Source organism: Amblyraja radiata, chromosome 38, assembly GCF_010909765.2.
Source record: "Amblyraja radiata isolate CabotCenter1 chromosome 38, sAmbRad1.1.pri, whole genome shotgun sequence".
In the NCBI taxonomy this organism is placed as follows: Eukaryota; Metazoa; Chordata; class Chondrichthyes; order Rajiformes; family Rajidae; genus Amblyraja; species Amblyraja radiata.
Window position 1 is genome coordinate 2,867,816 of NC_045993.1, and position 25,199 is coordinate 2,893,014.

Genomic DNA, 25,199 nt, shown 5'->3' on the forward strand with positions numbered 1-25,199 from the left:
ATCTCAACCCTAGGTCCAGTTCTGACCCTCTCCATAATTATATTGAAACTAATGGTATTGTGATCACTAGTCCCGAACTGTTCCCCAACGCATACCTCTGCCACCTGACCCGTCTCATTTCCTAACAGGAGGTCCAGCACCGCCCCTTCTCTAGTAGGTACTTCTATGTATTGCTGCAAAAAACTATCCTGCACACATTTTACAAACTCCAACCCATCCAGCCCATTTACAGAATGTGTTTCCCAGTCTATGTGTGGAAAATTGAAATCTCCCACAATCACTACCTTGTGCTTACTACTAATATCTGCAATCTCCTTACATATTTGCTCTTCCAATTCTCGCTCCCCATTTGGCGGTCTATAATACACCCCTATAAGTGTTGCTACCCCTTTCCCATTTCTCAGTTCCACCCAAATAGCCTCCCTAGACGAGCCCTCTAATCTATCCTGCCAAAGCACTGCTGTAATATCTTCCCTGATAAGCAATGCAACACCTCCACCTCTTGCCCCTCCAATTCTATCACACCTGAAGCAACAAAATCCTGGAATATTTAGTTTCCAATCACAGCCCTCCTGCAACCATGTTTCACTGATCGCCACAACATCATACTTCCAGGTGTCAATCCAGGCTCTAAGTTCATCCACCTTTCTTACAATGCTACTAGCATTAAAATATACACATTTAAGAAACCCACCATCTCTTATTCTCTGTTTATTTTCTTTTTCTTCTCTCTCCCCTACATTTTGGGTCAGAGTGCTACCATTCTCTGCCTCCTGCCTCACACATTGACTGCTAGCTTTCCCAATTTGAGTCCCTCACCCCAACCATACTAGTTTAAAGTCTCCCCAGTAGCCTTTGCAAATCTCCCCGCCAGGATATTGGTCCCCCTCGAGTTCAAGTGTAACCCGTCCTTTCTGTACAGGTCGCACCTTCCCCAAAAGAGGTCCCAATGATCCAGAAACTTGAATCCATACCCACTGCACCAGTCCCTCATCCACTCATTTATCCTCCACCTCGCTCCATTCCTACTCTCACTGTCGCGTGGCACAGGCAGTAATCCTGAGATTGTTACCTTTGCAGTCCTTCTCCTTAACTCTCTACCTAACTCCCTAAATTCTTCTTTCAGGACCTCTTCTCTTTTTTTACCTATGTCGTTGGTACCTATATGTACCACAACCTCAGGCTTATCTCATGCAGTGAGGAGGAGACACCCTTGTATTGCAGGGCAGCAGATGTGGAAATCCAGTCTATCACAGGCTCGTCACTTCTTTCCATTCAATCCAACTTCACGGAGCATGCCATCGGGAATGCTGGAAGTAAAAAACAAGATGGGCGGCCAGGAGATGTGCCAATACTGTGAGATGTGGGAATTTGTCGACACCATTGATGTAGATGATCCCTACAGCTGCAGTAAGTGTTTGAGGCTAGCGGAACTCCAGCTCCGCATTGATGAGCTGGAGACCCAACTTCATACGCTGCGGAACATCAGGGAGGGGGAGTATTACCTGGATGTTTTGTGCCAGGGGATGGTCACACCGACCAGTTTAACTAATTCAGTAGTTAGTGAGCAAGGAAAGGAAGGTGTGGCCATAAGCGAGGCAGGTAGGGGGAACCAGGAGGAGATGCGGCAGGAGCCACAGCCCTTGTCCCTGACGAGCATGACCGAGGCTCTTATTCAATGTGAGGACGGGATCAGGGGCTGTGGGAGGGATGAGCAACCTGGCTGCAGCACCGTGGATCAGGGGGCCATTCAAGAGGGGGGAGTTAGAAGAAATGCCGTTGTGATAGGGGATAGTATTATTCGGGGGGTAGATAAGGTTCTCTGCGGCCAGCAGAACATGTCCCGAAGGCTGTGTTGCCTACCCGGTGCTAGGGTTAAGGATATCTCTGCGGTGCTGGAGAGAAATTTGCAGAGGGAGGGGGAGGATCCAGTGGTCGTGGTCCATGTGGGGACCAATGACATAGGAAGGACGAGGAAGGAGGATCTGCTGAAGGAGTTTGAGCAGTTAGGGAATAAATTAAAAAGCAGAACCTCGAGGGTACTGATCTCCGGATTGCTACCTGAGCCACGGGCCAAATCGGCGAGGGTACGTAAAATTAAAAAGCTGAATGCGTGGCTCAAAGACTGGTGTGGGAAAAATGGGTTTGGTTTCTTGGGCCACTGGCACCAGTACTGGGACGGGGGGATCTGTTCTGTAAGGACGGACTTCACCTGAACGGTGCTGGGACTGGGGTCCTGGCAAATCATATAACTAGGGCAGTAGAGAGGTCTTTAAACTAAGTAGCGGGGGGGAGGTATCAAGGGGGGTAATAAAGGCAGGGGTAGAGGAAATAGAGCAGGGTATCAGTGGGGAAGCGGAAAATCAAAATGTGACAGGAGGATCCAGAATGTGTGAAGATAAAGCTCTAGATGTAAAAGGGGCAAAAACGGAAAGGAAGGGTAGTAAAAATCATCTGAAAGTGCTTTATCTAAATGCACGGAGTATTCGAAATAAGATAAATGAATTAACGGTGCAATTAAGTATATATAGTTATGATATCGTGGCCATTACGGAGACATGGCTGCAAGGGGATCAGGACTGGGAGTTAAATATAGAGGGGTACTCGACAATTAGAAAAGATAGACAGGAAAGAAAGGGAGGAGGGGTGGCCCTTTTAATAAGGGAGGGAATAACGGCAATAGAGAGGAAGGATATTGCGTTGAAGGATCAGGATAGTGAAACAGCTTGGGTACAGATAGAGAATAACAAGGGGAAAAAAACACTAGTGGGTGTAATTTATAGACCTCCAAATAGCTGTGACGCTGTTAGTCAGAACATAAATCTGCAAATAGTTGACGCATGTAAAAAGGGAACTGCTGTAATCATGGGGGACTTCAATTTTCATATTAATTGGGCAAACCAAACTGGGCAGGGTAGACTAGAGGAAGAGTTTATAGAATGTATTAGAGACGGGTTCCTAGAACAGTATGTCACAGAACCGACAAGGGGGGAGGCAATCTTGGATCTGGTCCTGTGTAATGAAGCAGGATTAATTAAAAATGTCATAGTTAGGGACTCGTTGGGAACAAGTGACCACAATATGGTCGAATTCCATATTCAAATAGAAGGGGAGCAGGTTGAAACTCAGGCTAGGGTGCTTAGTCTAAATAAGGGGGATTATGAAGGTATGAGGACTGAGCTGATCAAAGTTGACTGGGATAGCAGACTCAAGAATAAGACGGTACATGAGCAGTGGTGTACGTTTAAGGATCTACTGTATAACCTTCAAGAAAAATTTATTCCTATGAAGAAAAAAAGGGGTAAGGGTAAGAACAGTCAGCCATGGCTCAGTAAAACTATAAAGGATAGTATTCGGCTGAAGGCAAGGGCATATAAGGTAGCCAGAGATAGTGGGAGGGCAGAGGATTGGGAAGCATTTAAAGGTCAGCAAAAAATAACTAAGAGATTAATTAAGACGGGGAAAATAGACTATGAAAGGAATTTAGCGAACAACATAAAAACTAATAGTAAGAGTTTTTATAGCTATATAAAAAGAAAAAGGGTGGCTAAGGTGAACGTTGGTCCATTGGAGGGTGAGACTGGAGAGTTGTTGGTGGGGAACATGGAAATGGCAAAGGCATTAAACGAGTATTTTGTATCAGTCTTCACCATAGAAGACACAAAAAATATTCCAACGCTGGATAAACAGGGGGCGGTAGGAATGGAGGAGCTAAATACTATTAAGATCACCAAGGAGGTGGTATTAGGGAAATTAATGAGACTGAAGGAGGATAAATCCCCTGGGCCTGATGGATTACATCCAAGGGTCTTGAGGGAGATAGCGGTGGGGATTGTGGATGCATTGGTGATAATTTTCCAAAACTCCCTGGAGGCAGGAACGGTCCCAGTGGATTGGAAAATGGCCAATGTAACACCTATATTTAAAAAAGGAAGTAAACAGAAGGCGGGTAACTATAGACCGGTTAGTCTAACATCGGTGGTGGGTAAAATGTTAGAGACAATTATTAAAGAAACACTAACGGGGCACTTGGATAAACATGACTTCATCGGACAGAACCAGCATGGTTTTGTGAAGGGGAAGTCCTGTTTAACGAATCTGCTCGAATTCTTTGAGGAAGTAACAACCCGGGTGGATAAAGGGGAACCGGTGGATGTGGTATACTTGGACTTCCAAAAGGCTTTTGACAAGGTGCCACATAAGAGACTATTGCTAAAAATAAAAAATTATGGGATTGGGGGTAATATATTAGCATGGGTAGAGGATTGGCTAACAAATAGGAAGCAGAGAGTGGGGATAAATGGTTCATACTCGGGATGGCAACCGGTAACTAGCGGGGTTCCGCAAGGGTCGGTGCTGGGACCCCAGTTGTTCACAATTTATATAAATGATTTGGAGGAGGGAACCAAGTGTAATATATCAAAATTTGCGGACGATACAAAAATGGGAGGAAAAGTAGGGGATGAGGAGGATAGGAAGAGTCTGCAAAAGGATATAGATAAGCTAGGTGAGTGGGCAACAACTTGGCAGATGAAATTTAATACTAATAAATGTGAAGTCATTCACTTTGGGAAAAAAAATGATAGGGCAAGTTATTTTCTAAATGAGGAGGAGCTGCGTTGTAATGCAACGCAAAGGGATCTAGGGGTATTAGTACATGAATCACTAAAAGTTAGTATGCAGGTGCAGCAAGCAATCAGGAAGGCCAATGGAGTTTTGGCCTTTATTGCTAGGGGGATTGAGTATAAAAACACGGAGGTCTTGCTGCAGCTGTACACAGTATTGGTGAGACCACATTTGGAATACTGTGTACAGTTCTGGGGTCCATACTTAAGAAAGGATGTACTAGCCCTGGAGGCAGTGCAGCGAAGGTTTACAAGATTAATTCCTGCAATGAGGGGATTGACATATGAGGAAAGGTTAAGTAGGCTGGAACTCTACTCTTTGGAGTTTAGAAGAATGAGAGGCGATCTCATTGAAACATATAAGATCGTGAGGGGCCTTGATCGGGTGGATGCACCGAGGATGTTCCCAATGATCGGGGAAACTAGAACTAGGGGACATAGTCGCAGAATAAGGGGGGGCTCTTTTAAAACTGAGATGAGGAAGAACTTCTTCACCCAGAGGGTGGTTAATTTATGGAATTCACTGCCCCAGGGAGCAGTGGAAGCAGAAACGTTAAATATATTTAAGTCTAAAATAGATGGTTTTTTAGCTGCCAAGGGGATAAGGGGCTACGGGGAGAGGGCAGGGATATGGACCTAGGTATGGTTAGTATAGTAAGACCTGAGTGATCTCCTGGACAAGTGTCGATCGCCTGGATTGGGGTCGGAGAGGAATTTCCCGGATTTTTTTCCCGAATTGGACCTGGGTTTTTATCCGTTTTTTTGCCTCCCCCAGGAGATCACGAGGTTCTTGGGGTGGAGAGGGGTGATAGCGGTATAAAGGGGAGGGTAGTGTCTTGTGTTCTGTGTCTTGTGTCTACTGTTTGTGGGTAAGTGTGTCTGTTTAGTGTTCAGCCATGAGCGAATGGCGGTGCGGGCTCGACGGACCTGGTGGTCTACTCTCGCACCTACTTTCTATGTTTCTATGTTTCTATCTCCCTCCCATTTCAGGATTTCGTGGACACGTTCAGACACATCCCTGACCCTGGCACCAGGGAGGCAAACTACCATCCGGGTCTCCTGTCTACGTCCACAGAATCGCCTATCCGACCCCCTGACTATAGAGTCCCCTATTACAATTGCCCTCCTCTTCTTTTCCTTACCCTTCTGAGCAACAGGACCGGTCTTTGTGCCGGAGGCCCGGCCACTGTCGCTGCCCCCAGGTAGGCCGTCTCCCCCACCCTTACTCAAACATGAGTACTTATTTTCAAGGTGTACAGCCACCGGGGTACTCACCAGTCCCTGCCACTGCCCACTACCTTAGGAAGTCTGCAGGAATCAGGCAGATCGTTCTAACGTTTCCTGTATTTAAACCTTTTGCCACATTCCAAATTCATTATGAAGTCATCCCAGAGAACTCCTTATATGTTACAGGCATTATGAAAGCTGGGTGTAGGATACGGTCTTATAGAGGTGTACAAAATCATGAGAGGAATAGATCGGGTAGATGCACAGAGTCTCTTGTCCAGAGTAGGGGGATCGAGGACCAGAGGACACAGGTTTAAGGTGAAGGGGAAAAGATTTAATAGGAACCTGAGGGGTAATTTTTTCACACAGAGGGTGGTGGGTGTATGGAACGAGCTGCCAGAGGAGGTCGTTGAGGCAGGGTCTATCCCAACTTTTAAGAAACAGTTAGACAGGTACATGGATAGGACAGGTTTGGAGGGATATGGGTCAAACGCGGGCAGGTGGGACTAGTATCACAGCATGGTTATTATGGGCCGAAGAGCCTGTTCCCATGCTGCAGTGATCTATATTCGGTATTCTAAATCCTCTCCAATCTAAAGATCTAAATCTCCAGGAGCGGCATGATGGAGCAGCGGTAGAGTTGCTGCCTCACAGCGCCAGAGACCCGGGTTTCATCCTGACTACGGGCGCTGTCTGTACGGAGTTTGTACGTTCTCCCGGTGACCTGCGTGGGTTTTCTCCAGGTGATCCGGTTTCCTCCCTCACTCCAAAGACGTGCTGGTTTGTAGGTTAATTTGCTTCTGTGTGTGTGGGATAGTGATATCGTGCGAGGATCGTCGGTCGGCACGGACTCGGTGGGCCGAAGGGCCTGTTTCCACGCTGTATCTCGAAACTAAACTAAACAAACATACTAAAGATTCAGTAGAAAAAGCTGGAAGGTAGATAAAAATGCTGAAGAACTCAGCAGGTGAGGCAGCATCTATGGAGCGAAGGAAATAGGTCGAGATCCTGAAACGTCACATATTCCTTCGCTCCATAGATGCTGCCTCACCCGCTGAGTTTCTCCAGCATTTTTGTCTACCTTCGATTTTTCCAGCATCTGCAGTTCCTTCTTAAACACAAAAAGCTGGAGAAACTTAGCGGGTCAAACAGCATCCCTTCAGTCTGAAGAAGGGTCTCGAGCTGAAACGTCACCTATTCCTTCTCTCCAGAGATGTTGTCCGACTTGCTGAGTTACTCCAGCACTTTGTGTCTATCTTCGGTTTAAACCAGCATCTGCAGTTCCTTCCTACACAAATAAACATACATGTTCGATTGTAAAATGCACTGTACATTAACACATGTTTCAGCAGCCAAACCTTTATTCTAAGTGTTGGATGGAAATGCAAATGATAGCTGAGTAGGAATCACATTCCTAAGACATTGTTGCAAATTCTTAATCACATAATATCATAATTAATAAATTCGTATCCAGCTACATGGATGACTGTGGGTTCTGAGGTGCAGCCCCGTGGTGTAGCGGGTAGAGCCGCTGCCTCACAGCACCAGAGTTCCCAGTTCAATCCCGACCATCGACTCTTGTATGAGGAAACTGTAGACCTGCGAAAATGGGCCCTTCAGTCCACCGAGTCCGCGCTGACCAGCGACCAGCCCGCGACACTAGCACTATCCTACACGCAAGGGACAATTTACAATTTACAAAAGCTAACTAATCTACAAACCCGTACGTCTTTGGAGTGTGGGAGGCAACCCGAGTCCCCGGAGAAAACCCACGCGGGTCACGGGGAGAACGTACAGACAGCACCCTTGGTCAGGATCGAACCGTGGTCTCTGGCTGCTGTGAGTCAGCAGCACTACCCGCTGTGCCAACGTGCCCGCCCCATTTTCCTTTGAGATAGATCTAAACACAACATTAATCCCAAAAATTGGTATAAACGGTAAAACATGACACTGATCACGGAGACACGGGGAACTGCAGATGCTGGAATCTGGAACAAAACACAAAGTGCCGGAGGAAGTCGGCAGCATCGGAGGAGGGAACGGACAGGCGACGTTTCGGGTCGGGAGATGATGTCCGTCCTTTCCCTCCGCAGATGCCGCCTGACCCGCAGAGTTCCTCCAGCACCGTGTATGGCACGGTTCACGCTCTCTCCCTCTCTCTGGAGCGGCAGGAACAGCGCTTCTAACGTCCCGTCTATCGGATAAGCGGTGTCGATCGATCGTTGGTAACAGTCGGCCTCAGTTTCACAGTCGCAAAAGGATTGGTTCCCCTAAAGGACGCAAAACAGAAAGCCAGAGAATTAGCGGCCACTCCCCCCGTCCTCTCCCCGTTCGAGGAGTCCATATCACCAACTTTAGAAACGATGGGAGGCAGAATTAGGCCATTCGGCCCATCACGTCTACTCCACCCTGCTAACCCCATTCACCCCTAGTCGGGATCGAACCCGGGTCTCTGGCGCTGTGAGGCAGCAACTCCACCGTGTCGCCCCCTGGTGATGAGGTGTAGGACTTCACCTCTCTGTGCCTTCATTTGGACTTTGGTTCCAGCACCTTAAACAGCACAGGTCTTAAGTGATAGGAGTAGAATTAGGCCATTCGGCCCATCATGTCTACTCTGCCATTCAATCATGGCTGATCTATCTCTCCCTCCTAACCCCATTCTCCTGCCTTCATCCCATAACCCCTGACACCCGTACTAATCAAGAATCTATCTATCTCTACCTTAAAAATATCCATTAACTTGGCCTCCACAGCCTTCTGTGGCAATGAATTCCACAGATTCACCACCCTCTGACTAAATAAATCCCTCCTCTTCTCCTTCGTAAAGGAATGTCCTTTAATTCTGAGGCTGTGCCCTCTAGTCCTGGACTCTCCCACCAGTGGAAACATCCTCTCCATATCCATTTCACTATGCGGTAAGTTTCAAGTTTCAGCCTATATTAAAGCAATGGTCAAGAAAGCCAATCAGCGCCTCTACTTCCTCAGAAGGAAGTTCGGCATGCCCCCGACAACTCTCACCAACTTCTACAGATGCATCCTAGTAAGCATTTTATCGGGACGCATCGCAGCTTGGTTCGGGAACAGCTCCATCCAAGACCGCAAGAAATTGCAGAGAATTGTGGACGCAGCCAAGACCATCGCACAAACCAACCTCCCTTCCATCGACTCCATCTACACCTCACGCTGCCTCGGCAAGGCCAGCAGCATCATCAAGGACCAGTCTCACCCCGGCCACTCCCTCTTCTCCCCTCTCCCATCTGGCAAGAGGTACAGAAGTGTGAAAACGCACACCTCCAGATTCAGGGACAGTTTCTTCCCGGCTGTTATCAGGCAACTGAACCATCCTACCACAACCAGAGAGCGGTCCTCAACTACTATCTACCTCATTGTAGACCCTTGGACTTAGTTAGACTTTACTGGACTTTCTCTGGCACTAAACGTTATTCCCTTTGTCATGTATCTGTACACTGTGGACGGCTCGACTGTAATCATGTATTGTCTTTCCGCTGACTGGTTAGCACGCATCAAGAGCTTTTTCGCTGTACCTCAGTACATGTGACAATGAACTAAACTAATCCAAACCTAGCTGACTTCATCAACCAAAACAAAGACTAGGCTTGTATTCACTGGAGTTTAGAAGGATGAGGGAGGGATCTTATAGAAACATATAAAATTATAAAAAGGACTGGACAAACTAGATGCAGGAAAAATGTTCCCAATGTTGGGCGAGTCCAGAACCAGGGGCCACACAGTCTTAGAATAAAGGGGAGGTCATTTAAGACTGAGGTGAGAAAAAACGTTTTCACCCAGAGAGTTGAGAATTTGTGGAATTCCCTGCCACAGAGGGCAGTGGAGGCCAAGTCACTGGATGGATTTAAGAGAGAGTTAGATAGAGCTCTAGGGGCTAGTGGAGTCGAGGGATATGGGGAGAAGGCAGGCACGGGTTATTGATAGGGGATGATCAGCCATGATCACAATGAATGGCGGTGCTGGCTCGAAGGGCCGAATGGCCTCCTCCTGCACCTATTTTCTATGTTTCTATTATCATCCTGCACCTCTTGTCCAGTTGTTTGAATAAAAATGAACCTTACCTGGGAAAAAGTTCGTGCTGGCTTTCTGTCCCGCCAAAGATCTAAACAGAAAACGAGAAATGAAACACTCAAATTTTGTTTGTTAACAATAAAAACTGGGAGAACTCTGTCCCAGGATTGTGTGTCTCTCCATATCCAAGTGTGTCTTGACTTTCACCAGCCCCGTGAGAACATCTAGAGGCATTTAAATCAAGGGGCAATTGGTGATGGGCAATAAACGTTGACATAGTCAATGAGAATAATACCGGGGTGGGGAGATTGCAACCTTCACGTGGCCCGCCCTGTTTTTGACCAATGCAATCAACCCGACGTGCACAATCGAATAAGGTCAAATAGAACAAGTTGTTCTGCAACTTTTAGGCTGTGCACGCCATACGCAAGACGGAGAAGAAGAAGTATAATACTTAGAACTAGTGTGAACGGGCGATCGTTCCATTGTTCTTGTGTCGGAAGAAGCTTTTTTAAACCGAAGATGAACACAAAATGACTCAGCGGGACAGAACGAGGTCCTTCCTTTCCTCCAGCTGAACCAACAGTCGCTGAACACCTCCGCTCAGTCCACCCTGATCTCCCAGTTTCCAGACACTTCAACTCCCCCTCCCATTCCCACACTGGCCCTTCTGTCCTGGGCCTCCTCCATTGTCAGAGTGAGACCCAGCGCAAATTGGAGGAACAGCGCCACATATTTCGCTTGGGCAGCTTACACCCCAGCGGTATGAATATTGACTTCTCTAACTTCAAGTGATCCCTGCATCCCCTTCTCTCTCCATCCCTCCCCCTCCCCCACCCTAGCCCTCTTGCTCATTTCACCGTTTGTATCCATTCGTTATCACCTCGTCCCCAACCAACAATGGACCATTGTGGGCTCCACCTTTCCCAAGTCACCGATGCAGGCTGGGCTTTGTTCTGTACCTTCCCAGACCTCTCGTTGCCCCCTCCCTGACTCACTGTCTGAAGAAGGGTCGCGACCAGATGCATCACCCATTCATAGAAACATAGAAAATAGGTGCAGGAGTAGGCCATTCGGCCCTTCGAGCCTGCACCGCCATTCAATATGATCATGGCTGATCATCCAACTCAGTATCCTGTACCTGCCCTCTCTCCATACCCCCTGATCCCTTTAGCCACAAGGGCCACATCTAACTCCTTCTTAAATATAGCCAATGAACTGTAGCCTCAACTACCTTCTGTGGCAGAGAATTCCACAGATTCACCACTCTCTGTGTGAAAATTGTTTTTCTCATCTCAGTCCTAAAATACTTCCCCCTTATCCTTAAACTGTGTGACCCCTAGTTCTGGACTTCCCCAACATCGGGAACAATCTTCCTGCATCTAGCCTGTCCAACCCCTTAAGAATTTTGTAAGTTTCCAGAGATGCTGCCTGTCCCGCTGAGTTACTCCAGCATTTAGTGTCTATCTTCGGTGTAAACCGGGACCTGCAGTTCCTTCCTACGCAGTAGCTGGAGTTTACAGTGCAATAGCACCATCTGCTGGCATTCCATTCTCTTCTAATCGAAAGAGATCACAGCCTTGAAACTAGACAAAAATGCTGGAGAAACTCAGCGGGTGAGGCAGCATCTATGTCCAAAGGGTCTCGACCCGAAACGTCACCTATTCCTTCGCTCCACAGATGTTGCCTCACCCGCTGAGTTTCTCCAGCATTTTTGTCTACCTTCGATTTTTTCCAGCATCTGCAGTTCCTTCTTAAACACAGCCGTGAAAATTGCTTGGTTTACTTTAGCGATGCCAGGCGGAAACAGGCCCTTCGGCCCACCGAGTCCGCGCCGACCATCGATCACCCGTTCACGCTAGTTCTATGTTATCCCACTTTCCCATCCACTCCCCACACACTAGGGACAATTTACAGAGGGCCGATTCACCTACGAACTCGCACGTTTTTGGGATGTGGGAGGAAACCGGAGCACCCGGAGGGAACCCACACGCTCACAGAAGAAGCGTGCAACCTCCACGAGGCTATGACTGGAGGTCAGGATCGAACCCAGGCTACTCTGGGGTGGTGTTGCAAGATTCTACCAGTGACAGGATGGCAGACTATTCTCAGCAAGGCTCATGATCAACTAAAGATATACATGTATAAAACTGAGGAAGACACAAGGAATTGCAGATGCTGGAATCTTGAGTGAAATACAAAGTACTGGAGGATCTGATTGATGATAGGAAAGATCGACTGGGCTTGTATTCACAGGAATTTAGAAGGATGAGAGGAGATCTGTTAGAAAAATACAGGATTCTTAAGGGAATTGGACAGGCTAGATGCAGGAAAAATGTTCCCCATGTTGGGGGAGTCCAGAACCAGGGGTCACACAGTTTAAGAATAAGGGGTCGGTCATTCAGGACTGAGATGAGGAAAAACATTTTCACCCAGAGAGTTGTGAATCTGTGGAATTCTCTGCCACAGAAGGCAGTAGAGGCCAATTCACTGGATGTATTCAAGAGAGAGTTGGATTTAGCTCTTGGGGCTAACGGAATCAAGGGATATGGGAAGAAGGCAGGAACAGGGTACTGATTCTGGATGATCAGCCATGATCACTTTGAATGGCGGTGTTGGCTCGAAGGGCCGAATGGCCTACTCCTGCACCTATTTTCTATGTTTCTATGTTTCTATCTCTGCGGGTCAGGCAGCATCTGTACAGGAAAATAGACAGAAAACGTCTCGGCTCCTCGGTCCATTCCCACCACAGACGCTGCCCGTCCTGCTGAGTTCCTCCAGCATGTTGTGTCTTTTTGCTCAAGATTCTTGCGCCTGCAGTTCCTTGTGTCCCCGATGTACGTGCAGAAATGTCACACTTCAAATTCGTGAACCAAACTCAGTAAAACACTTTGCGTAGGAAGGAACTGCAGATGCTGATTTTATACCGAAGATAGACTCAAAATGCTGGAGTAACTCGGCGGGTCAGGCAGCATCTCTGGAGAGAAGGAATAGGTGACGTTTTGGGTCAAAACCTTTCTTCAGACTGTTTTTGTCAATTGTTCATCAAACAATGTTGAAAAGGGTCTGAAGGGGTGGCCTGACCCCCAAACGTCACCTATTCCTTTTCTCCAGAGATGCTGCTTGACCCGCTGAGTTCCACCGGCATTTTAGTTTGGTTTAGAGATACAGCGCGGAAACAGGCCCTTCAGCCCACTGAGTCCGCGCCGACCAGCGATCCCCGCACGCACGCACTATCCTACACACACTAGGGAAAATGTACAATTTTTACCGAAGCCAATTAACCCACAAACCCGCACGTCTTTGGAGCGTGGGAGGAAACCGGAGCACCAGGAGAAAACCCACGCAGGTCACAGGGAGAACGTACAAACTCCGTACAGACAGCACCCGTAGTCAGGATCGAACCCGGGTCCCTGGCGCTGTGAGGCAGCAACTCTACCGCTGCGCCACCGTGCCGATTTTGAATCTATCTTCAGTAAAACACTTTTATCTTTAAGATGAGCAACAGACTCTTCTCTAAGAGGGGGAGAGGGACACAGGTGATTGGAACTTGAGCAAGGCACTGGAGGAGAGGGTCAGGCAGGAGGTAATCGACAGGTGAAGCTTCAGGTAGGGTATGAAGAAAGGTCTTCACCTGAAACGTCTCCTTGTCCATTCACTCCGCAGATGCTGCCTGACCCGCTGACTTCCTCCGGCACTTTGTGTTTTAACTCACGAGGAAGATGATATTACATCTACCAGAGGTAGACACTAAAAGCTGGAGTAACTCAGCAGGACCGGCAGCAGCATCTCTGGAGAGAAGGAACGGGTGACGTTTCGGCTCAGGCTGAAGAAGGGTCTCGACCCGAAACGTCACCCATTCCTTCTCTCCAGAGATGCTGCTGCCTGTCCCGCTGAGTTCCTCCAGCATTTTTGTTTCTATCTTCGGTTTAGACCAGCATCTGCAGTTCCTTCCTGCACATTACATCTACCAGATCTGCTCACCAGTAGAACAATCATGCAAACTCCACAAATAAAGCACTTCCGATTAACCCTCTCGCACACCATAATTGCTGCCAGTTCAGTGGTTTTTATGCTTTATAGATTTGATCTTTCAAAATCAGTGATGGGGTTTTCAGGGTATGTTGGTGCCACTGCTCCGAGCTTTCTAACATGTACAGAAGGCACTTGGGCACTTGGGTGGCACAGCGGAGAGAGTTGCTGCCTCACAGCGACGATCTATTTACTATCTACCTCTTTAGTGACCCTCGGACTATCCTTGATCGGACTTTGCTGGCTTTACCTTGCACTAAACGTTCTTCCCTTATCATGTATCTGTGGGCTGCTTGAAACATATAAGATTGTTAAGGGCTTGGACACACTAGAGGCAGGAAACATGTTCCCGATGTTGGGGGAGTCCAGAACCAGGGGCCACACAGTTTAAGAATAAGGAGTAAGCCATTTAGAACGGACACTTTTTCTCACAGAGAGTGGTGAGTCTGTGGAATTCTCTGTCTCGCAGGGCGGTGGAGGCAGGTTCTCTGGATGCTTTCAAGAGAGAGCTAGATAGGGCTCTTAAAAATAGCGGAGTCAGGGGATATGGGGAGAAGGCAGGAACGGGGTACTGATTGGGGATGATCAGCCATGATCATATTGAATGGTGGTGCTGGCTCGAAGGGCCGAATGGCCTACTCCTGCACCTATTGTCTATTGGCTATTAATTATAATCATGTATTGTCTTTCCGCTGACCAACAAAAGCTTTTCCCTGTACCTCGGTACAGGTGACAAAAACTAAACTGAACTTAGCTAAACACCAGGGACAATCCAGACTAAGGAAGGAATCCCGAAACGTCGCCTATTTCCTTCGCTCCATAGATGCTGCCGCACCTGCTGAGTTTCTCCAGCATTTTTGTCAATCCAGACTAAGGATGCTGATTGTGTGTGGATTTTTGCACGTTCTCCCTAGGTTTCACCGAGGTGCCCCCTCATCCTTCTAACCTCCAGCGAGTATAGGTCCAGTGCCGACAATCCCCGCCGTTTTGTTATTTTTGTCACCTCAGTTATTTTGACAAGGCCAAAACAGAAAGCTGTTGTTAGTGTGTGGGGTGGAACTGCAGATGCTGGTTTAAACCGAAGACAGACTCAAAATGCTGGAGTAACTCAGCGGGTCAGGCAGCATCTCTGGAGTAAATAGGTGACGTTTAGGGTCAAGACCCTTCAGACGGAGAGTCAGGGGAGAGGGAAATGAGAGATATAGATGGGAAAAATAATTTTGTGTTCATCAGAGAGGAACAAAAGGTTTGATGGGGAATGTGGAACAAGTTAAAATACGGAACAAACTAGAGGTTTGAACAGGTACAGAAAAAAAACTTACCTACACACACTAGGGAAAATGTACAATTTTTACTGAAGCCAATTGACCTACAAGCCCGCACGTCTTTGGAGTGTGGGAGGAAACCGGAACACCCGGAGAAAACCCACGCAGGTCACGGGGAGAGTGTACAAACTCCGTACAGATCGAACCTGGGTCCCTGGCGCTGTGAGGCAGCATCTCTACCGCTGTGCCACCGACCCGAAACGTCACCCATTCCTTCTCTCCAGAGATGCTGCCTGTCCCGCTGAGTTACTCCAGCATTTTGTGTGTCTGTCTCCAAGCTGTTGTTAGTGTTTGGGGTAAAGTCCAAAACAAGGGCCAGACGACCTTGCGTCAGGCCAGCGGGAGAGACGACGGGACAACGGGCATTTGCGCCCACGGTCAGTGGGAGAGGGTTAAACGTTCCCGAGAGCTGCGGTGAAAGTGAAGCCATCTTACGGACTCTAGCAGAATGAACTGCTCCCTTGAAGCCACCAGAAATCTGGCTGCGAAGTTGTGTCCAAGAGAATCGACGCAAATTTGGCCGGCTAGCGAGAGGAGATGAAACCATATCACAAACCTCCGATTACATTCTGACTATGGAGACCCTCGGACTAACTTTGATCGGACTTTACCTTGCACTAAACCTTATTCCCTTAATCCTGTACATCTACACTGTAGCCAGCTTGATTGTAATCATGCATCAGACTTAACTGGACATCATCTTGCTCTAAACTATAGGAGTAAAGAGGTCCTTCTGCAGTTGTACAGAGCCCTAGTGAGACCACACCTGGAGTATTGTGTGCAGTTTTGGTCCCCTAATTTGAGGAAGGACATTCTTGCTATTGAGGGAGTGCAGCGTAGGTTTACAAGGTTAATTCCCAGGATGGCGGGACTGTCATATGTTGATAGAATGGAGCGGTTGGGCATGTACACTCTGGAGTTTAGAAGGATGAGAGGGTATCTCATTGAAGCATATAAGATTATTAAGGGTTTGGACACGCTACATGCAGGAAACATGTTCCTGATGTTGGGGGAGTCCAGAACCAGGGGCCACAGTTTAAGAATAAGGGGTAAGCTTTTTAGAACGGAGACGAGGAAACACATCTTCTCACAGAGAGTGGTGAGTCTGTGGAATTCTCTGCCTCAGAGGGCGGTGGAGGCCGGTTCCCTAGATACTTTCAAGAAAGAGTTAGACTCCGCTATCTTTAAGAGCTCTGTCTAGCTCTCTCTTGAACGCATCCAGAGACCTGGCCTCCACCTCTGAACTCAGCGGGATAGGCAGCATCTCTGGAGAGAAGGAGTGGGTGACGTTTCATGTCGGAGCCCTTCTTCAGACTCAAGAACACGAGAAGAGGCTACATCTCAAAACCAGGACCTAGTCTGAAGAAGGGTCTCGACCCGAAACGTCACCCAATCCTTCTCTCCAGAGATGCTGCCTGTCCCGCTGACTTACTCCAGCTTTTTGTGTCTTTCTTCTGAAATGTATTTCATCTTAATAGTGTTTTACTGTAGATGTAATTTTTTTCACCCAGAGATTTGTGATTCTGTGGATTTCTCTGCCTCAGAAGGCAGTGGAGGCCGATTCACTGGATGTTTTCAAGAGAGAGTTAGATTTAGCTTTTCGGGTAATGGAATCAAGGGATATGGGGAGAAAGCAGGAACGGGGTACTGATTCTGGATGATCAGCCATGATCATATTGAATGGCGGTGCTGGCTCGAAAGGGGCCGAATGGCCTGCTCCTGCACCTACTTTCTATGTCTCTATGTGTCTAAAACTGGCAGGGGTGGGGGAGCGGGTAAGATGCCATACTCACCCTGCTTTGTCCACCCTCCGACACGGCCAGACTGACTGCACTGCCCCGCCGGCTCCTGAGGTCTGGAGGGGCCGGGCTGTGACTCCTGGAGGCGCCGTGGGGCAGAGGCGGTGGGTCGGGGACCACGCTGGCCACAGGGCTGCTGTAGTCCACCAGCGGCAACATGTAACGCTTGGGGTCCAGCAGGTCCTCCGTGCTGCGTCCACTCCTCATTGGAAACGGCCTGCGTGGGGGAGAGAACACCATGGGGAAAGTTGGGCTGAAGGGCCTGTGTCCTCTGTGTATCACCTCTGTGTATCACCTCTGTGTATCACCTCTGTGTATCACTCCTGTGTATCACCTCTGTGTATCACCTCTGCGTATCACTCCTGTGTATCACCTCTGTGTATCACCTCTGCGTATCACTCCTGTGTATCACCTCTGTGTATCACCCCTGTGTATCACCTCTGTGTATCACTCCTGTGTATCACCTCTGTGTATCTCCTCTGTGTATCACCTCTGTGTATCACCTCTGTGTATCACTCCTGTGTATCACCTCTGTGTATCACTCCTGTGTATCACCTCTGTGTATCACTCCTGTGTATCACCTCTGTGTATCTCCTCTGTGTATCACCTCTGTGTATCACTCCTGTGTATCACCTCTGTGTATCACTCCTGTGTATCACCTCTGTGTATCACGTCTGTGTATCACCTCTGTGTATCACTCTTGCGTATCACCTCTGTGTATCACCTCTGTGTATCACCTCTGTGTATCACCTCTGTGTATCACTCCTGTGTATCACTCCTGTGTATCACCTCTGTGTATCACCTCTGAGTATCACCTCTGCGTATCACCTCTGTGTATCACCTCTGTGTATCACCTCTGTGTATCACCTCTGTGTATCACTCCTGTGTATCACTCCTGTGTATCACCTCTGTGTATCACCTCTGAGTATCACCTCTGCGTATCACCTCTGTGTATCACCTCTGTGTATCACTCCGCGTATCACCTCTGCGTATCACTCTGTGAGAGACATTGGTCAACGTTTACAGCTCAGACTGCAACTTGTCTGACAGATGGATGTTTAGTTTGGTTTGGAGATATAGCACAGAAACAGGCCCTTCAGCCCACCGGGTCCGCGCTGACCAGTGTTCACCCGCACACTAACACTATCCCACACACACTAGGGACAATTTACCTTTGAAACCGAAGCCAATTAACCTACAAACCTGCACGTCTTTGGAGTGTGGGAGGAAACCGGAGATCCCGTGCCAATTCTGTGTCCATAAACGTTCTCTCACGCTGCCCCAAACTCCATCACCCAAAGACGTGCAGGTCTGTAGGTTAATTGACTTTGGTATAATTGTAAATTGTCCCTAGTGTGTGTAGGATAGTGTTAGTGTGCGGGGATCGCTGGTCGGCACGGGCTCGGTGGGCCGAAGGGCCTGTTTCCGTGCTGCATCTCTAAACTAAACTAAACCAGACCATGGAATCAAAGGGAACCTGTCACGTGATCTGAGAAGCAAGGATCTCACAATGAATAAGGGCGGCACGGTGGCACAGTGGTAGAGTTGCTGCCTCACAGCGCCAGAGACCCGGGTTCCATCCTGATGATGGGTCCTGTCTGTACGGAGTTTGTACGTTCTCCCCGTGACCCGCGGGAGCTCCGGTTTCCTCCCACACTCCAAAGACATACAGAGTTGCAGGTTAATTGGCTTCAGTAAAAGTTATAAATTGTCGCTAGGGTGTGTAGGATAGTGTTAGTGTGCGGGGATCGCTGGTCAGCGCGGACTCGGTGGGCCAAAGGGCCTGTTTCCACGCTGGATGTCTAAACTAAACTAAGAAACTAAACTGAAGAGTCTCGACCCAAAACGTCAGCCATTCCTTCTCTCCAGAGATGCTGCCTGTCCCGCTGAGTTACTCCAGCATTTTGTGTCTATCTTCAAACTAAACATCCATCTGTGTTTCACAGCCTCATCCATCAGTCAAGTTGCAGTCTGAGCTGTGAACCTCAACCAATTCCCTCTTCTCCCCTCTCCCATCGGGCAAAAGGTACAGAAGTGTAAAAACGAACGCACACACCTCCAGATTCAGGGACAGTTTCTTCCCAGCTGTTAGCAGGCAACTGAACCATCCTACCACAACCAGAGAGCGGTGCTGAACTACTATCTACCTCATTGGTGACCCTCGGACTATCCTAGATCAGACTTTGCTGGCTTTACCTTGCACTAAACGTTATTCCCTTATCATGTATCTGTACACTGTGGACGGCTCGATTGTAATCATGTATTGTCTTTCCGCTGACTGGTTAGCGCGCAACAAAAGCTTTTCACTGTACCTCGCTACACGTGACAATGAACTAAAACGGAACCAATGTGCATTGAAACACAACCAACGCGCTGAATACTGAGTGACACAATTACCTGAGTGACGGCTCGTGAGTCTGGACCTCTTTCTGAAAAGGTTGCACGAAGGAATGTGGGAACCAGCCCTGCCTGCGGGAACAAAGACCATGAAGGTGTCATCATTCAATGAAGCAGAAATTACAAGCACCTTCATCTCCAGCACGGTGTCGCAGCGGTAGAGTTGCTGCCTCACAGCGCCAGAGACCCGGGTTCCATCCTGACTACGGATGCTGTCTGTACGGAGTTTGTACGATCTCCCCGTGACCGGGTGCTCCGGTTTCCTCCCACACTCCACCAACCCCAGCAGGTGGGCCGAAGGGCCTGATTCAGCGCAGTATCTCTAAACCAAACAAATGTAGTAATTGCTGTGCTGATCATTGGGAAACACACTCACACTCTCACACACACACACACACGCACACTCACGCTCACACACGCTCACACACACACGCACACTCACGCACACACACTCACACTCTCACACACACACACACGCACACAGTCACACGCACACGCTCACACATACACATACGCTCACACACACACTCTCACACACGCTCACACACACGCACACGCACACTCACGCACACACACACACACGCACACACACGCACACGCTCACACACACACACACGCACACAGTCACACGCACACAGTCACACGCACAGTCACACGCACACGCTCACACACACACACACGCTCACACACACACACACGCACACAGTCACACGCACAGTCACACGCACGCGCTCACACATACACATACGCTCACACACACACACCCATACGCTCACACACATACACATACACACACGCTCACACACACACATACACATACACGCACACGCACACACGCACACGCACACTCACGCACACGCTCACACACACACACACGCACTCTCACACACACGCACACACACGCACACTCACGCACACGCTCACGCAGTCACATGCACAGTCACACGCACACGCTCACACACACACACACACGCAGTCACACGCACACAGTCACACACACACACACACACACACACACACACACACACACACATGCAAACCCTCACACACACGCAAACCCTCACCCACACACACGCAGTCACACGCACACGCTAACACACACACACACGCACTCACGCACACGCTCACACACACACGCAGTCACACGCACAGTGACACGCACACGCTCACACATACACATACGCTCACACACACACTCTCACACACGCTCACACACACATACACACACACACACACACACGCACACGCACACGCAAACCCTCACACACACACGCAAACCCTCACACACACACACACGCAGTCACACGCACACGCTCACACATACACATACGCTCACACACATACACACACACCCATACGCTCACACACACACACATACACATACACACATACACACACACACATACACACACACACAAACACACAAACACGCTCACACTCACACACACACCTCTGAAACATAAACTAAATATCAGTCGTCGGTCGGGTGATGACCTACTTTGGTGACCCTTCCAGCTTGCCGAACAACCAGCCGTTCTTGGCCTCTGGAACCAATATGGTGACGATATCTCCTTTCTCGAAGTTGAGCATGGATTGGTTGCGGACGGCTGCGTGGGAGATGACGGCCTGGACACGGGCGCCGGTCAGCCCAGCGACTCTGTCCCCCCGCGGCCCCTGCGACTGACCCCCAGCCGAGCCCAGTCCTGGGGAGAGATGAAACCAACATTACAACCGGAGAAAGACAGCCTGGACTCAGAGGGTCCGAGCTACAGGGACAGGTTGAGCAGGCTGGGGCTCTGGGACAATGCTGGCTCGGAACAAAGCAGAGCCAGCATCCTTGGCCAAGAAGACACTAGATCATTTCCTGGACTCGAGGGTCTGAGCATTTGGGAGAGGTCAAGCAGGCTGGGATTCTATTCCCAGGAGTGCAGGAGGACAAGGGATAATCTTATTGAGGTGTATAAAATCATGAGAGGAATAGATTGGGTATTCGGGCTGTAAACATGATGTCATTATTTGACATATTTTGTACAACAGAACTTGGAGTGGGATCTCACGTCCTTTAATTCTGAGGCTGTGCCCTCTAGTCCTAGACTCTCCCACTAGTGGAAACATCCTCTCCACATCCACTCTATCCAGGCCTTTCACTATTCTTCATCGTTCTAAATTCTCATCCAGCCTCAACTTTGTCCCCCAGAGAGATCTTCAATTTAAGTTTCAATTAGGTCCTCCCCCACTCCCCTCCCCATCCTTCAAAACGTCATGCTGCCCAAAGCTTCACACATTAAAGGAAAGTATAATGAAAAATGGGAGGTGGCTGCTTTTGTGAGGTCTTCAATAAAACATGAAGGCAATTGAGAGGAAGAGAGAGGAGGGAGGGGGAGCGAGAGAGAGATATGCATGGATGGGATGTTATGAGATGTCTCACTCATTAAGGGACTCCTTTCTCCTGGTTTGCTCGGCTCGGAGTTTGCGAATGGCAACAGGTCGCCTCCATTCATCTCACGCCGGGAAGGCTGAGGGCTTGGGAGATAGCTGCGTCTTGAGATGGTGTCGACGTTGGCAGCCTCGATCTGTGGGGGAGGAGAGGGGAGAGGAGAGGGGAGGAGAGGGGAGGGGAGGGGGGAGAGGAGAGGGGAGAGGAGAGGGGAGAGGGGAGAGGGGAGAGGGGAAGAGGGGAAGAGGGGGGAAGAGGGGGGGAGAGGGGGGGGCGGGGGGGAGGGGGGGGGGGAGGGGGGGGGGGGGAGGGGGAGGGGAGGGGGAGAGGGGGGGGAGAGAGAGAGGGGATAGAGAGGGGATAGAGAGAGGGGGGAGAGAGAGAGAGGGGGAGAGAGAGGGGGGGAGAGAGGGGGGGAGAGAGGGGGGAGAGAGGGGGAGAGAGGGGGGGAGAGAGGGGGGGGAGAGAGGGGGGGGAGAGAGGGGGGGGAGAGGGGGGGGAGAGAGGGGGGGGAGAGAGGGGGAGGGAGAGGGGGGAGGAGAGGGGGGAGGAGGGGGGGAGAGGGGGGGGGAGAGGGGAGAACAATTGCTCAATTTGCAGGATTATTGGCTCTCCATCCACTTGTTCTCAGCAGTGAATTGTTACGTGACAATCGTCATCACGATCAATCGAAGTTCAATCAATCAATAATTCAATCAATCAAATCAATCGCAATCAATCAATCCAATAAAATCATTCAATCGTCCAATAAATCCAATCAATCAACCAATCTATCACTCATATCAAACGGTCATGCAATCAGTCAGTCAGTCAGTCAGTCAGTCAATCAATCAATTAATTAATCACAGGCAATCAAATCAAATTAATCATGTCAGTCAGTCAGTCAATGAGACCTCCAGGTTCAGAAGCAGCTTCTTCCCAACAACCATCAGGCTATTGAACACAACAAACACCAACTAACTGCGTGGGTTTTCTCCGGGTGCTCCGGTTTCCTCCCACACTCCAAAGACGTGCAGGTTTGTAGGTCAATTGGCTTTGATAAAGTTGTAAATGTCCCTGGTGTGTGCAGGATAGTGCTAGTGTGCATGGGTCGCTGATCAGCGTGGCCTCAGTGGGCCGAAGGGCCTGTTTCCACGCTGTATTTTCAAAGTCCAAACTAGACACAAAATGCTGGAGTAACTCAGCGGGACAGGCAGCATCTCTGGGGGTAAAGGAATGGGTGACGTCTCGGGTCGAGACCTTTCTTCAGACTGAGAGTCGGGGGGAGGGAGAAACTATAGGTATGAAAAGCTTCAGAACAAATCTGAGCCGGCACCGATGACCAAGAAGACACTACTAGATCATTGCCAGGACTCGAGGGTCTGGGCTTTTGGCAAAGGTTGAGCAGGTTGGGACTCTGGTCCCTGGAGCTCATGAGGATGAGGGTGATCTTATAGAGGTGGACAAAATCCATAAGAGGAATAGATCGGGTAGATGCACAGAGTCCCTTGCCCAGAGTAGGGGAATCGAGGACCAGAGGACACAGGTTTAAGGCGAAGGGGAAAAGATCTAATAGGAACCTTTTTTTATAGATGCTGCTGCACCCGCTGAGTTTCTCCAGCATTTTTTTATGGGTGTATGGAACGAGCTGCCGGAGGAGGTAGTTGAGGCTGGGACTATCGCAACGTTGAAGAAACAGTTAGACAGGTACATGAATAGGACAGGGTTAGAGGGATCCAAAGGCAGGCAGGTGGGACTAGTGTAGCTGGAGCATGTTGGCCAGTGTGGGCAAGGTGGGCCAGAGGACCTGTTTCCACACTGTATCATTCTGTGAATCAATCATTGTTGCCTTGCAGTGGTTGTGATGGGCCAGATCACGGGGGGATTGGTCTGGGAGGGATTGGTCTGGGAGGAATTGGTCTGGGAGGAGAGGGAAGGGGAGGGGAGGGGAGGGGAGGAAGAGCCTTTCCGATTTTCCCATTACCACGTTGAGAGGTGCGCCCATGTTCGGGGGGCGAGGGCTGGACCTGCCCGAGGCAGTGCCATCAGCTGCAGAGCTGGTGTGTTCTCTCCACCCCGGCACCTTGTTGTGGAGGGCCTCTCGTGCCTGCAACACAGCAGAAGAAATGAAGATGAAAGGGTTAATGGGAGAAGGGGTGGGAAAGGTTTAGAGGGATATGGACCAAACACAGGCAGAGTCGCTGCCTTACATCGAATGCAGCGCCGGAGACCCGGGTTCAATCCCAACTACGGGTGCTGTCTGTACGGAGTTTGCATGTGACCTGCGTGGGTTTTCTCCGAGATCTTCGGTTTCCTCCCACACTCCAAAGACGTACAGGTTTGTGGGTCAATTGGCTTGGTCTAAATGTAAATTGTCCCTAGTGTGTGTGGGATAGTGTTAGTGTGCAGGGATCGCTGGTGGGCGCGGATTCAGTGGGCCGAAGGGCCTGTTTGAATGAATGAATAAGTTTATTGGCCAAGTATGTACACATACAAGATATGTACATACAGGCATAGATGTCTGAAAGGCACCCATTAAATAAAATTTATTATTATTATTATACAAGGAAATTGCCTTGGTGCTCCGCCCTCATGTAACAATATAATAATAATAATAATAACTTTATTTATAAAGCACTTTAAACAACTACAGTTGCCACAAAGTGCTGTACATGAGAACTCATGAACAAAAAGCTATTACAAACAATTAAAAACCATTAAAAACCGTAAAACGAAGGACTATAAAAAACACACTAAAAATTAAAAGACATACAGTAAACAATTCACTTGCGAGCGGAGCACCGAGGCAAATTCCTTGTATTTCTGCACTGTATCTCTAAACTAAACTACACAAAAACGTTTCACTGGACCTCAGTACGCGTGGCCATGAAATTAAACTGAAACGGGAATTAAAAGTGTGTCGCTCGGGTTTGGTGCCGATGCCAACCTTGCTGTAGAAACGAAGGAAGTAGTACGACAAGTGGAAATGGTTCTCAACAAGAAACCGGTAACGGCGCCTCTCCTCCGCCACAGCCAGTCTGTAGCTGTTCTTCAGGAACGATTCCATGCCCGACTCCAGCGTGCTGAGCTTCTCCTGAAACACCAAGTACATCGCTAGTGAAAGGGGGACAGGGGGGAAGGGTGGAGCTAGGGGAGGGGAGAGGGGATAGGAGGAGAGGGTGGAGGAGAGAGGAGAGGAGGAGAGAGGAGAGGGGGAGAGGAGGAGGGAAGAGGGGGGTGGGGGGTGGAGGGGAGAGGAGGAGAGGGGAGAGGAGGAGAGGGGAGAGGAGAGAGGAGGAGAGGAGGAGAGGAGGAGAGAGGGGGGAGTAGAAGAGAG

The 25,199-nt window shown here is 49.1% G+C and overlaps 1 protein-coding gene across 4 annotated transcripts in view; it reads right to left on the reverse strand.

Moving 5' to 3' along the window:
• Nucleotides 1-7,622: 7,622 nt before the first annotated feature.
• Nucleotides 7,623-25,199, reverse strand: part of baiap2l2 (BAR/IMD domain containing adaptor protein 2 like 2) — a 28,265-nt gene continuing 10,688 nt past the window's right edge. Inside the window, exons 7-15 of one of the 4 annotated variants that reach the window (XM_033013377.1) lie at nucleotides 24,810-24,956; nucleotides 23,847-23,969; nucleotides 21,875-22,019; nucleotides 20,945-21,149; nucleotides 19,447-19,518; nucleotides 17,044-17,266; nucleotides 15,686-15,774; nucleotides 9,944-9,984; nucleotides 8,017-8,122 (exon numbers count right to left, since the gene is read on the reverse strand). In XM_033013377.1, coding sequence (XP_032869268.1) covers nucleotides 15,691-15,774; nucleotides 17,044-17,266; nucleotides 19,447-19,518; nucleotides 20,945-21,149; nucleotides 21,875-22,019; nucleotides 23,847-23,969; nucleotides 24,810-24,956 — 999 coding nt within the window. In that variant the 3' untranslated portion in view covers nucleotides 8,017-8,122; nucleotides 9,944-9,984; nucleotides 15,686-15,690. Of the gene's footprint in view, nucleotides 8,123-9,943; nucleotides 9,985-15,685; nucleotides 15,775-17,043; nucleotides 17,267-19,446; nucleotides 19,519-20,944; nucleotides 21,150-21,874; nucleotides 22,020-23,846; nucleotides 23,970-24,809; nucleotides 24,957-25,199 lie in introns of all 4 variants that reach the window. The other 3 variants (XM_033013378.1, XM_033013376.1, XM_033013379.1) reach the window with 3 other exon arrangements.